At 45.0% G+C, this 13,989-nt stretch overlaps 1 protein-coding gene across 4 annotated transcripts in view; it reads right to left on the minus strand.

Moving 5' to 3' along the window:
- Positions 1-2,313: 2,313 nt before the first annotated feature.
- Positions 2,314-13,989, minus strand: part of DCAF5 (DDB1 and CUL4 associated factor 5) — a 97,827-nt gene continuing 86,151 nt past the window's right edge. For all 4 annotated transcript variants that reach the window (XM_027111601.1, XM_027111603.1, XM_027111602.1 and 1 more), the window contains 2 exons: positions 13,221-13,348; positions 2,314-6,978 (listed from right to left, as the gene is read on the minus strand). In XM_027111601.1, the coding sequence (XP_026967402.1) occupies positions 5,206-6,978; positions 13,221-13,348 (1,901 nt within the window). In that variant the 3' untranslated portion in view covers positions 2,314-5,205. The remainder of the gene's footprint in view (positions 6,979-13,220; positions 13,349-13,989) is intronic.

A 13,989-nucleotide genomic window follows, 5' to 3' on the forward strand; every position in this document is an offset into this window, starting at 1 on the left:
AACAATGTGCTGAGACAGGTATTCTTCCCCCCATTTCACAAATGAGGAGCTTGAGGCTCCGAGCAGTTGTACACTTGCCAAAGACCTTGGCTCACAGACTGGTTCTGGTGGGCACTAGAGGGATGGCTCAGGTATGAGAACTCATTGGAACAGGATGTAGACAGGTCATGAGATGGAAAGAATGAGATTTTAGACTTAACAGGGACCTCCATTTCACAGTTCCAAAGAGTCTGAGTGATTTGCCCAAGGTTCATGACGCTACTCCACTGAAGAAATCAGTACAGAATCCACTTCTTTTGCTACTTCAATGTCACTTCCATCCAACTCACAGGTCTCTCTCAGGAGGAAGAGAAAAGAACAGACATTAGCTTTAGCAATTTAAGGTGGGGTCTTGGAGAGACTAGAAATGTTAGAAAATACTGGCTCTGAGACACGAAGAAAAAATAAGTTAAAAAAGTGGTAGGGGGAGGCCCCAAATAGTGTCGCTAGCCATAGTGCCTAGGAATAGTCCAACAGGGAGATGTTACCCTTTGAAAGCCTATGCCAATTGCCAAAAACACACACTCACCTGTTCTAGGTACATGTTTAAGTGTGCTGGTGCTCAGGTCATTATATGATTGTTATTTCATGGAATTTATGCATTCCAGCAAAGGGAATTTCTCCCAAACCAATCCTGCATTTTTATTGACTTCCATTTTAAACTTGGGATTTTACTTGGGGATTTTTTTTTTTTTTTTTTGGCGGCACTGCAGTTTTCACGATCTTAGTTCCCCGACCAGGGATCGAACCCGGGCCCTCAGCAGTGAAAGAGCAGAGTCCTAACGACTGGACTGCCAGGGAATTCCCTTACTTAGGGATTTTCAAGAATCTTTATGACCTAGTGTTTTAAAGGCCAATCCATCGCATGTTCAATACTAGTTCTGTGGATCTGGAAAGCAGTTTGAAGGCACCTAGCATTTCATTCCTTCTATTGCAGTCTTCCTATTCTCCTTCCCTCCAAATGTCTTCCATGCCAGCTTCTCTAGACGTTCCCAAGAACGTCTCTCATGCTTAAGGATCTGGATTGGCACCCAGATATCTTAGTATTTTATTGCCTTTCTCCAGCCTTGGTGGAGGTACTAACAAAGCCAGACACAGGGAGTCTTGAAAGCTAGCATTCTGTACTTCAGCTGGAATATTCCATTAGCTCATGGCTTTGGGCTCCAGAAAAGAGTCACTTCCCAATTTTAGTTAATATGAAATACTAGATACCCGATTTCCTTACAACGTGACTGTCTTGTAGATAAGCACTGCAAGATCCTTCTGCACAGCTCAAGTAAACTCTGTTGAGTGAACAGAACTGAGCAACTCCTCCTGTTGTCCCTGGCCACATTAGTGCTGGCCCCAGTGAAGTTTACCTTTGCCTGTCAGCCTCCATTCTGAGAAGCATCTTACCACCTTTGTACTAACAGTGAATTGCAATCAGGGTGCAGATGGCTTAGATTTTCTTCTCATATACATTTTTCTTCTGCTGCATGTGGGAAGCACTGTTCTTTGAAGAATTTCAAATTTACTTCCAAGCCACTTAAATGTTATTTTTACTCTAGTATGAGTGCTCAAGGACAAACGAGCACTTAGACTGAAATACCCCACCTGAGAGAAACCACACAGCTTGTCCGAAGCCCTTATCCTGCTGCTGTGGGCAAGTCTGGACTCACCGAGCCTTACCTCACCTTAGTATTTCAACGCTGGCACATTGTCTTGCTTAGGTCCTAAGGGAAGGACAGTCTTCCCTTGGAAGCATAGATTTTCCTCACGAGTCTTGCTTGGCAAGAATTTTTCAGTTAACTGAAGGAGGCCGCTTTACAGACAGGATATATATATAAGGTGGGTTTTTTTTTTCTTTCTGTTAAGAAAAAAAGTTTGCAATGCATGTCTGGGACAGGGCAGGAAAAGCAACTTGATATTTGGAAACATGAGAAAACATAATTCTTTGGAGGCTGTTTGTAATGTCATTTCACTGCATCATTCCCTCAGTTCCAGCTAATAAGAGTCAATTCCAGGATTTCACTATCCTGAGTCTAAGTCTGGTGAAGGAGACCAGTTAGGTACCTCCTCCTACTCCAAATGTTGTTGTCCCAATGTAACCTTTGTCCCAACACCTAGAAGTGACAATGATCATTGGCATAGATGTAGTGCACCGCAGTTTTTCTTCTAGTCTTCAGTGTGGCTCTGAATCAAGTTTTCAATTAGGCAAGAATTAAAACAGGAAAGAAACGAAGGAGGAGGGGTGTCTAAGCAACCAAGTCTTCCCTGGAAGAGAAGAGGAAGCCATTAGAAGTGAATAATAGGTTTATTTGCATATACACAAGAGAAGAGCTAGCGTTGCCGGGAGAGAGGTGGGGCTTGTGAGGAGGTAAGGCTTCAGCAGAGGAAGGCACCTTGACAAACAAGGGACTCCGGGCTTAGTAAATCAAGCGCAGTTGCAACCTTCTTTTGCCCCAAGCCCACTATTCATTTAACTCATTTACCTGTTGTCCTAGAGACATGGGAATCATTTACAAAACCAGGTGGAAAATAAAGTGGAGGGAAGGTTTTATAAATCTGGACCAGCCACTTAAAATTTTATGTACAGGATGCAGGAAAAAAACCGTAAGAGGCACTTTTGAATAGCTCATAACCTAATCAGTGCCATCTGCCCTGTTAGTAAAAATACCTATCATGGAAGAATCTGAGGATTAAATGTGCCTCCAAAGTTGGCGTCTCAAGTTTAGGCGAAGGGACCCTGGAAGTGGTAGTGGCAGGAACTACCACTTCTGATCTCTCCATGATCAGAAAGGAGATTTCTGGAAATGAGAGTGGATGGCTACAGAGACAAGCATTCCTCAGCCTGCTTCTGTGGGTATGCTGCGGGGCCTATCTCTTGGCAAGCTGAACCTGGGATGTCTCCCAAGGATGGAAGCCATCCTTGCTAAAAATGTCTTTCTTGGATACTAAAGTTGAACCAGAATGAACTTTGACTTCTCTTTTGAGTACCCAAATGAGATAACGGCTCTTAACATGAAAAGACCAAGTTCTGCATTTGGGAACAGTAACTACCAAGTGGCTAGTTCCCAACGGAACTTTACTTCTTCTCCAGAAAGATATGCGGATTGTCCTTAGAGACGTCAGAAGTGGCTAGCTACTGACTAGATTAAATAATATTAAACAAAAAGACTGGGAAGGGGAATGCTGACTAGGAAGGGGAAGAGAAACACACACTGAGTGATTATATCTTTTTTTTTTTGTATATAAAGGATTAAAAAATTCCAATTTAATAAATTTTGGAAAAGCAAATGTAAAATGACTTGGGCTTATAAAACCAGAATTTACAATTATCTGTGAATAGTCAAAGACAAATCATAGAACCGTTTTGATTACAGATTAAAGTAATTCTAATGGTTACAGAATCACTTTCCCACTCCCCGGTGAGATTACAGTTGTTAACTTGTAAGCATCCCCACTGCTACTCACACTCCTTGGTCTCCTTCTCCTAAGCCAATGTTTTTACACCCAAGTCACATCACACACACCAGGCACATCTTTCTTTTAACAAAGCTTAGCAAGGTGATATCTCCTTTTGGCTTAGATCAACAACCTTCCTTTATAAATAACCCCCCTTCCCCCAGTGACTAAATTCACCCAAGTCATCATCCTCCACAGGCTGTCTCCCCTTGGTCCCAGTTCCAGTAGGACGGGTCCTTCCCTAAAAAGAACGCTGGATCAGTGAGGCCACACCAGTCACATGCTAGGTCCTCTCTAAGCCAGTGCCGCTGGTCTCCTAATTGTCTAGCACCTTTGTGCTCAAGAAAGTTGTAGTGTTCTCTCTCTCCCTCATTTCTTCCCAGTATTCTCCTGCCTTTTCATGACATCCACACCAACAAGGTATCTGTCATCCTAGGTCTTCCCGTCTTGTACAGGCCTTCATTAATAACCAAGTGAGTGTGACCACCACTGCAATGCTGAAAAGCTCCTGGTCTTTTCCTCTCTCAATCTTTATCTACCTTAATGAAACAGAGCCAGTGACTCCTCTCTCCATACTCTCTGCCTCCTAACAGACCTACTCAATAAGAATCTGTTACTTCGAGATGCCTCCTGCTCTGCAAGATCCAGTCAGAACACCACAGTCTCTGTGGACAGCAAGCCTGAGGGAAGATGCCAGTTCCACCAATTCTGACCATTTTGGGTTGAACTAAATGAAGGCAGTACCATACTCTGCTCTTTCCTATACTTCTTCATTAACACACCTATAACATTCACTTTAGTAGTCTGAGCACAAATCTCTCGAGAGCTGTCTTTCCCCTTCTTTCAATATGCCTAGATGCCACCACACACGGTCAGGAAGAGCCTGCTGGCTTTCTGAGTGCCTCATAGGAACTAGCACCTAACTTGTTAAAGTGTTACCCACAACTAGTTATATTTTATGGCCTCCCTACAGTATGGTATCGCGCCATCGCTCAATTTGCAACCAGTGAAATTTATCAGGGGTCTATCTATGTTCTCTGAAATCTGATCTTAAGTGCTAACCTCTCATTAGCATTAAAAACGCTCCACTTTTAGTACGTCTACATTAAATGATCAATGAAGAAGTGCTACTGAGAAAACATGGAAGATTTCTTTAAGAAAGGAACCATGCTTTCCTTTCCAGCACAGCCAGTGGGCTGAAGGCCTATTTCCATTCTCGTCTCCATTCTTTCAGCATAAATCCACTACTCACTGGCAACACAACCTGATTTAGCAGGCACTCATTATTAAGACCAGAACACCTATGGCATGTAAATGGGGTGAGATGGCAGAAAATACAGATCCATAGATCCTTTCTGATGGAGAAAAGAAAGAAAAGTCTGAGACAATGAGCTCACACATGCCAGCGCACACACACAAGAACAAGTCAAACATCTCAACGAGGATTTACTTTAACAGAATCTGCACAGGTACACTATGCTCAAGTCTTACTAGAAAGGAGTCACTTGGATTTGTTTCCCTTTCTTAACACAGCACAGCCAGTGGCCAGCTAAACATCAGACCCATTGTTGAAAAGAAGGGAGCAGCATCAGACACAAAACTTCAGGCCCTGGTTTCATGTGCCTTTAATACTATTTTTCCTTTCCTCTGTGTTCACTAAACAGGATTTAAAAATTTTTATAAAGCTACTTTTCATAGCTTTTTGTTTTCCCTTTGTATTTATCATGTTTTTAATTTCTTCTCTGAGGAGGAATTCTCCGAATCTGTGTCTTCCAATTCGATTCGGTGCCTTTTGAGGCCACTATGGCCATGAACAGCCCTGCTGCTGTCTGTGTCTGGGGGGTCAGTGGGGTCCTCTCTCGTTCCAGCACTGGGGGTCTCACAGGTCATTTCAGACCCACAACAATCTTTGTGTAGGAGCATCGCCGTCAGGGACAAGTTATCATGATCAGTGTCCGAACGTCCTGGGGACGAGCAGGCCACCGCCTCCAGCTCCCCAAAGCTCTGCCCGTTGCTGTGGGGATGAGGGGGCCGGGGGTGTAAGCGCCCATTGTTGTGGTTGGCACAGATGGTTTCGAGGCTCCTGTCCTCACTGTCATCAGACTGGGTCCTCAGACAGTTGCCAGACCCGCTGTTGAGAGCGGAGCCAGATGCCTTGGGGACAGGAGGGGAGGGCGGCTCCTCAGCCCGGCTGCTCAGGGCCTTGCTCAGGGCCTTTCCATTGAGCTTCTTGGTCTCAAAAGAGTGTTCTACAGAGCCGCCAGTGTTACTCGTGTCCTGAGAGGTGTCCTCTGGTGCCTCAGCCCAAGGGTGACCGCTGGGCTCATGGCCTGGGCCATTGCTGGGATTTATGGCAGAAGTCCCTTCTTTAAAAGCGTCCTTGCTGTGGCCTGCGGGGGGCAGGTCCTGGCTCCTCTGGGCCATGGTCGTGTTTAGACAGGCTTCCTTACTGGAAGAAGGGGCTGGGTTGTCTTTGTGGCTGGTTCCTGCTCTCCCTTCATCTGCCTCCCCAGACACAAGCGAGCTCTCTCCCTCTTTGTTATTTGAGTAGGAGATATAGGAGTAGCGGAGCCACTTGTAAGCTTTATAGATCTTGCGCTCAACTGACTCTATGTCGGAAGTTGGCGATGCTCGGCTTGGCTGAATCTCCAGAGTGGACGTGTTCCGCTCAGGAGAGGAGGTGGGGGAAGAAGAGAGGTCATCTACTTTGATCTGGGGGTAATCATAGTTGTCTTCTCCAATGCAGGTGTCAGTGGGCTTGGTCGGGGCACCAGGCCTCTCCTCTCGAGGCATCTTCTGCCGGCGCCGCATGGCGTTCCGCTGCCGGGTGGACGCTCGCCGTTCATTCAGCTCCTCCTCATCCTCGGAGCTGCTGGGGCTGCCGGAGCTGCTGGACTCGTCTTCAGGGCTGGGAGACCGTGGCCGGGGGAAGAGATCTGTGTCCAGTTCAACCTCACAGGCGTTCTCTTCTGAATCGGACTCGTTGGAAAGAGCCAGGAGGCGTTTGTCCTGGTAGCGCCGCAGGGCAGACAGGCGCTGCTGGCGAGTGGTGGCATCCTCGCACGTGGGCGGTGGCGGAGTTGAAGCCACCACATTTGTGGCAGTGACCCGCAGGGGCCCCAGGTGGAAGGCGCTGTCAGCAGACTCATCCACTGTGGGCGGAGGGGAGCGGGGCAGCGAGGCCGAGGACTCGGAGTCGGTGTAGCCCGAACGCTCGCTGACCCCTGCGTGCAGCTGGAGGATGGTGCTTTCACTGAGGTCGCTGTCTGAGTCGGAGCTCCAGCCCTCGATCTCGCGACGCACCAGGGAGTCAAAGAAGGCCATCATCCGGGGGTCTTCCTGCACAGACTGGTTGGCGTAGTCGTGGGACAGGCCACTCCCACTGTTCAGGACAAGGCTGATGTACTCTTCGTGGGTATAGAGACAGCGAGAATCATCCTCAATCCGACCATCCAGATCTCCGGTACATCCTGGCTGCTTGTATGGGCTCCAGATCTGCACAGAAGGCGAAAACAAAACCAATGAGGGCTGATTAGAATGTATTCTAAAGCTGTCGAACATAAAGAACACTAAGGCAGAGCTTCCCCAGACCCTCCCCGTCACTGAGCCAGGACTTGCTAACCAACTTTAAAAATATAATCCAGACTGGATTATGTGGGCCACATATGAAAATGGAAGCTTCCAGATTCAAATGTGGGACAAAGCATGGTCTAGGACACAGCATTAGCCTAGTTTCAGGAGACCCAAGTCCTGTCTCTAGGCCCAGGATAAACACACACCCTGTCTGCCACTACCCCTCTTCCCTTTAGCTTCCTCTATTAGTAGCTTGGAAACTACAATAACCCCCTTCATAATCTCAGAGCACAGAGGATGACTTGAAGATTGGCCAATGTGTTCAAAACTCTCAGAAGACTGGAGAGGTACCACTTTTCCAAAGTGAAAAGAGACCCAGCAGTCAGTCCTCTGCGACAGTTAATATTTCAGCCTATAACTCTACTTCTCCCCAACTGCAACATTTCTATTTTAAACTAATGGGAATTGCTTACTGGAGCTTGATAAGAATAGCCAGCTGCCTACACTGCAGTTCCCTCTTGGACGTGCAGGCATCAGTTACCCAGGAATCTGGGTTCTCTTAACCAGGGAGCTGCTGGCTTGCTCCCCAACTCTTCTGTTAGCTGCAGGAATAGGTAGGACACACCTTCCAAGACCACAGACCCATCCCTTAATACCCTTCCACTCCATGGTCAGAGACATGGGCGCATAGCCGAAAGGTGGCAGAACTAGGATTCAAACTAAGGTCTGTCTGAATGCAAAAGCCCAACTTTACAAGTTGAATAAGTTATGCAAAAACGATATCCAAGGTAATTAAGCTGTCACTGCAAATGAGAACGATGAGCTTCACCTGACTGCCAGACTGGTCCAGAGCAGCACAGAGAAGCTCAGTTACATCAGCTGGTAGTCATGGCAACTCAGATGAAATTCCAGATGATTTTCTTGCCTTGACAGGCTGGTGTCTATATTTAGATAGCACCCAACCCAGAAAACAGTGGCTCCTCATCCCCTATCAAGACAATGGCTTTGTTTCGGCAAAGCTGTCCAAGGACAAATTCGCCTTCTTGTAAGCCCTGTTCCCGAGGCCCTTTCCTTCCGTGATTTACTTTGATCTCCTGGGAGACAGTGTTTCTTTGGAGGATCCCCAGTTCAAGAGGGGCTGAAGAAATCTTCTAGGCTAAGTGTCTTCACCAGTTCCCAACTCAGATTCATTCCTCCTTCAACTTTGTTCCCTGCCCACAACTCCTCAGGTGTTCTCCCATCTCCAGCTTCATAATCTTACCCAGGGGAGTTTTAAGGCAGTGGTTCTCAAACTTTGGCATGCACGTGAATTACCTGAAGAATAATTAAAATGCTGACTCCTGGGACTTGCCTGGTGGCGCAGTAGTTAAGAATCTGCCTGCCAATGCAGGGGACATGGGTTTGATCCCTGGTCTGGGAAGATCCCACCATGGAGCAACTATGCCCGTGTGCCACAAGTACTGAGCCTGTGCTCTAGAGCCTGCGATCCACAACTACTGAAGCCCGCGCGCCTAGAGCCCGTGCTCCACAACAAAGAGAAGCCACCGCAACGAGAAGCCCGAGCACTACAACGAACAGTAGCACTTGCTCGCCACAAGTAGAGGAAGCCTACACGCAGCAATGAAGACCCAACGCAGCCAAAAATAAATAAATAAATAAATAAATAAATCAAGGTGTTTTATCTTAAAAAAAAAAAGCTGACTCCTGAGTCCCCCCCTTAGAGATTCTGATTCAGTAAGTCATGGGTAGGTTACCAGGGGTCTGCACTTTTAATTAGCACTCAAGGGGTAAGTGGGGGGACCAACTTTTAAGAAACACTGGAATATAGTTAGCATACAATAAGTAGCAGAAAATAAAGGCTTAGCCTGAAGCAATTCTCAAATTCTTTGTGAGACTCAATTTTCGGGAAACATTTAGACCTGGCCTTCAGCAATGGCCCAAGCTGTAAATGACTATCTCTGCAAACAGATGTCTCTGGGAATAAAAGTTTGGTGGCTTAGAAAAAAACTGAGGGGGGGGGACTTCCCTGGTGGTCCAGTGGCTAAAACTCCATGCTCCCAATGCAGGGGGCCTGGGTTTGATCCCTGGTCAGGGACCTAGATCCCACATGCTGCAACTAAGAGTTCACATGCCGCAACTAAAGATCCCGCATGTGGGAACAAAGATCCCGCCTGCTGCAACTAAGACTCAGCACAGCCAAATAATTAATTAATTAAAAAAGAGAGAGACTGAGGGGTCCAACAGGCAAAGCCTTTAGGGTGTTTTGGGGTCTTAGTCTATATTCTGGGCTAAAGTTCTCACTCCCCCAGTTTAAAAATGGAAAATGTTACTAACCATGTTGCATAATATGAAATCTATATGTACTTCCCAGAAACTCAGAATTTAACAGAATCACAAAATGTTAATGGTGAGATTCTTGCTGGCCCAACTATCCAACAAGCCTAGATTTTAATCTACTACCCAGCCTCCTATATCTTCACTTCAGGAATGAAAATCAAAATACTGAAAGTTGGCATTTATATGCGCTCTGGAATGTATTAAGCTGAGGTAGATTTTCATTCCTGAAGCTTGGAGTAATGGAACAAAACGCTGGATCAGGAGGCAAGAGTCTTGAATGTGGGTTCCCACACAGCTCTAGTTCGCTGGTGACCGTGGGTGAAGCTCAGCTTCCTTATCTAAACAGTGAAATTAGATGGGTCTCATGCAATCCTAAGATTCAGAGCAAAACAAAACCCCTATCCCAGACGGCCAGTCTTCAGTCCTCAAGGGACTTGCCGCACAGAGCTGTGGGAACTAGTAGAACAGGTAGGAACCCGAGCCTCAACACTTCACATGGCCCAGAGCAAATGACTTCATCCTGGAAACCTCTTTCTCAACTGTAGAAATGAGAATGATAAAATGATATAACGTATACCAAAGCACCAATAACTGTGGTGCTTCCTCCTTCGTTTGGCAACTGAATACCTCAACTAGAAGGTCTGAGACTCATCCTCAAAGAGACTTTTGAACAGCAGAAGCATTGACCATCCCGATTATGTTAATCCTTCCTCATCCCTAAAATATCAATTTCAAACATTTGTGAAATTGTTTGTTATTTTTCTTACACTGAAAGTCAACAACTCAGAAGTGAAGCAATGAAAACACAACTTCCTGTTGCATGTTAAGTGTGGCTAGATGTTTCTCTTCATGGGGGGGCAAAGTTCATGAGAAAAGCAGGAGGGATGAGCAGCTTTCTCTTCAAGCCCAGTGAAAAGTTTAGCACAAGAGGCTGGTGAGGAAAAGGATGCAGTTCAATTCTTATTCAAAACATCATCGAAATGGAAAGCAATTTAAGTAACAAGTGTTCTGATCTACACAGGTGACCATGACATGCTTGATGTAGCATCTCTAAGCCCTCTTCTCTCTTTGTGCTATCACACTAAATTTAGACATTTGCCCACCTACCAAGAAAAACTACACAGATAGAGACTTAAGCTGTTATTCAGGGATGCTCCACACTCTCTAATCCGGATTCCAAGACTTCCTGGGCCCACCTCTGGCCTACCATCCCTGCCTTACATCTTAGTCCTCCCTTTCTGTGCTCTTTACTTTGGCCAAATGATCATTTTCTAAACTGGTCCTACACTTTGCTGCTTCTGAGCATTTATTCATGAACACACTGCCTGGAATGCAGTAGGTGATCAATAAATATTTATTGATTCAGTGAAATAATTAAATGTCCATTTTCTCTGCTTAGAATGGTCCTCCCATCTTACTCCTTTCTTTTCTTTTGCAGGCTTTTTCCTTCAAAATCTAGTTCAAGTATTACCTACACTGAGATTACCCCAGATGGGGAAAAAAATTTCCCCCTCCCCACACAGCACTGTTTCTATCTCTTATGTACTTATTGCATTTTTCATTACCTTTATTTCTTGTCTCTCCTACTGGGTCACCAATTCCCATGGGGACCTGCATTACCTTTCTTTCTTTGTGTTCCTCACAGGGCCTGGCACAAATTGCAGACAGTAGGTATGGTTCACAAATACAGGGTGAGTAAATGAATATTGGTCTTTGAGGAAAAAAATGCCAGCATTTGCTCCATCTTGCTATCTCTTATGTTTAACTACAAAATGAACCCCCTTTTTTCTGCTAAGTGTGGGCAATTCAAGGGGATAGAAGACCTGTTATGGGTGAGAAGAGGCTGGCCCTGACAATAGGGACTCTTCTCCTCCAGGCCAGAAAGGCATCAGCAAAGGACAAGTCAGGGGGAAGGTGGAGTGAGTAGAGAGAGAGGTGGAGAGAGAAAAGCAGGCTGGACTAGAATATGGTGGAATGATGGTCTTTGAGCCATTGATTCTCTCAGAAACAGCAAACAAGAAAGTGACTTTTATTAAAATAGTCAGAAATTGTTAGGCACAGGTAACTTACAAGGCACTCTTAGGTGTCAAGTCACTGTTAGCGCCCTCACTTGACAGATGGGAGACAGACTCGAAGGGCTGCCCAAGGGTACTGACTGACTTAAGGTTTTAATTGGCTAAACATGCCTACTGGTGAGGCAATATTCAGACCTCACTGGAACCTGAAAGCAGTGAGCTCCATAGTTTAGTCTGAATATTTTCACAGAGAAAATATTTTCTTCTCCTTCTTCTCTGAGAACTTGGCTAGTTTCCAACCTATGACCTTTCGGGTAAGGACTCCGGTTGACTAAACAATAATCGGGGAGACTTAGCTCAGAAGCATCCCAGAGTGTACAGCCAAGCAGGAATCTCTGTTCTAAAGGAGATGCTCAAGCAGAGCTCCCTGAGAGAATGATGTCAATGGGCCTAGAGAGGACATGCTACTGTGCCAACCCATGAGTCACAGGCTAAAGGAGAAGGGAAAACAATGCAAGGGACAGGGGCAATTCAATGACTGCCCAAGTGAAGGACTACTGAGATGATCAAACCCAGCAGGGGCATCAGGCTGCCTGCTGTCTTCCCGCTAGCATGGTAAATGTGGCAGTATACCAGGAAGAACAAAGAACAGGGCTCTATGCTAGCCTTACCACTAATTAGCTGTATAATTAACCCCAGACAGTAAATTTACAATTTAAACCTCATCATCTACAAAAGGAAAAGTCAGTAAAAATGATCTAGAAGTCCTGTTCTAGCCCTGTTTATTTATGGGTAAATAAATGTATGCAATCTTGAAAGTCAGCCCTGATCCACAGGACCAATAAAACCTAAATAAAGGAAGTTGGAATAAGGACAAATAAAAATATTGACCCATACTCCAACATTACATTTTTGATAGCTTCCTCTGCCTCAGATACAAGTTGTATAGTTTTCTGGTTTTTTTTAAAGAATGAAAGAAAATGAAAACTACCAATTTGTTACAAATCAATTTTTACTTTTCCCCTGAAACTTCCCTCAGGTTTTCAATGTCATTTTGGGGGAAAAAAAAGAGGAGTTTTATGTTTTGCTGGGGAGGGGGGGAGATCATCTATCCTTATTTAATAGTCAAGTTATCACAGGGTCCTCAAGAATTCGTCCTTTGCCCTGAACCCTCATTTTCTCAGATGTGGAAAAGGGTTACTAGCGACTGGAATGTGAGTGATGGGCAGCGGGCCATCCTTCCGTGGACGCAGGCCAGGCTGGGTCTCTCAGTTGCAAGCTCTAAAAATATTCCTTGGCAGAGTTAAGTTCATTCAGTCAATGTGCAGTTGATGCAAGTGGTTAGCCTCAATCACAACCACATGCAGTGGTTGATATGCATGTGGTTGTAATATTTTGATATGTCCTGAGACAAGTTAGCTATGGTTCCGGTAGTCACTTAGTTATGAGGACAGCAATTAAGGAAAAGTGCACACAGAGTAACTTTGGGGATGATAGCTTCTTTACCACCAGATGGGGTTTGGAAAGCAGAATTCATCAGACTCCAGATCAGAGACCATGGAAATGTAGTGGCATACAGGTAGTATCTAGTTTCAAAACCTAGTGATTATTTTTAAAAATGGCCCTGAAAGGAGGGTTTTAAAACCACCCTCTTTAACATCAATTTTTCCGTATTTTATAATATGTCAAAATAATTGAGAATTCTGATAGACCTTCGGTATGTTTAGCTATGAGGTCCTACATACATTTAGTTTTTTCCATTTACGAATTGCAATAATTTCTCTAAAAGGACAAGAGGGTAAGGTGCCTCACCTTGATGATCTTTTCTACACCAGAAGAGCAGATCATGTAGGTGTGGGGGTTAAATCGGACCTGGTTCACAATAGACCGATGCCCTTTCAGCACCATGAAGGCTCCGTTGACCACCCTACCAATGCCACCTGGGAAGACAGAAGGAAACAAAAATCAAATGACGAAACAGATGGAAGTAAACAGGTTCCAGTAATGGCAAACAAACAGCTCTGAACCAGAGCCGAGATATTTTATTAACTATACCACCAGGAGAATGCTTAATCTTACAGATAAAGTTGCTATGGAAAGAAGGAAGATGAAATATCTCTCGGCATATGTGCTCTTACCAAGAGCCTTTATTTAGTCTTTAAGCATTGCCCACGCCCACCCACTGCAATTCCATTGTCAATGAAGCCACAGCCACTTAAAACATTTCTCAAGGTTTTGATCCCCAAGATAGAATCCAAGTGTTACCTTAAAAAAGGCCAGTCATAAGCAAAATGAGACCGAACTGCTTGAGAACAGGTGGCAGCTGAGCCAGGGACATGCAGAACCAGAAGCATGTAATTACTTAAACGCGCAAAAAAATCTCTGATCCAGTTGCCCTCATTTTCTATAATGAAAACAGCAAACAAAGCAAACAAACAAAAACCTCTGGGAAAATAATGGAGAAAATCCCTTCTTCACTCTGATGGCAGGGAGAACTAAGGATAAAGAAAGGAGATATGGGTCACTTTCATAATAAGCAGAGCCCAGGTATTGAGAATTAGAGAGTGTGGGCCTTAAATAC

This window comes from Aethalodelphis obliquidens, unplaced genomic scaffold, assembly GCF_003676395.1.
Source record: "Aethalodelphis obliquidens isolate GAN/ISIS:26980383/991018 unplaced genomic scaffold, ASM367639v1 scaffold10, whole genome shotgun sequence".
NCBI lineage: Eukaryota > Metazoa > Chordata > Mammalia > Artiodactyla > Delphinidae > Aethalodelphis > Aethalodelphis obliquidens.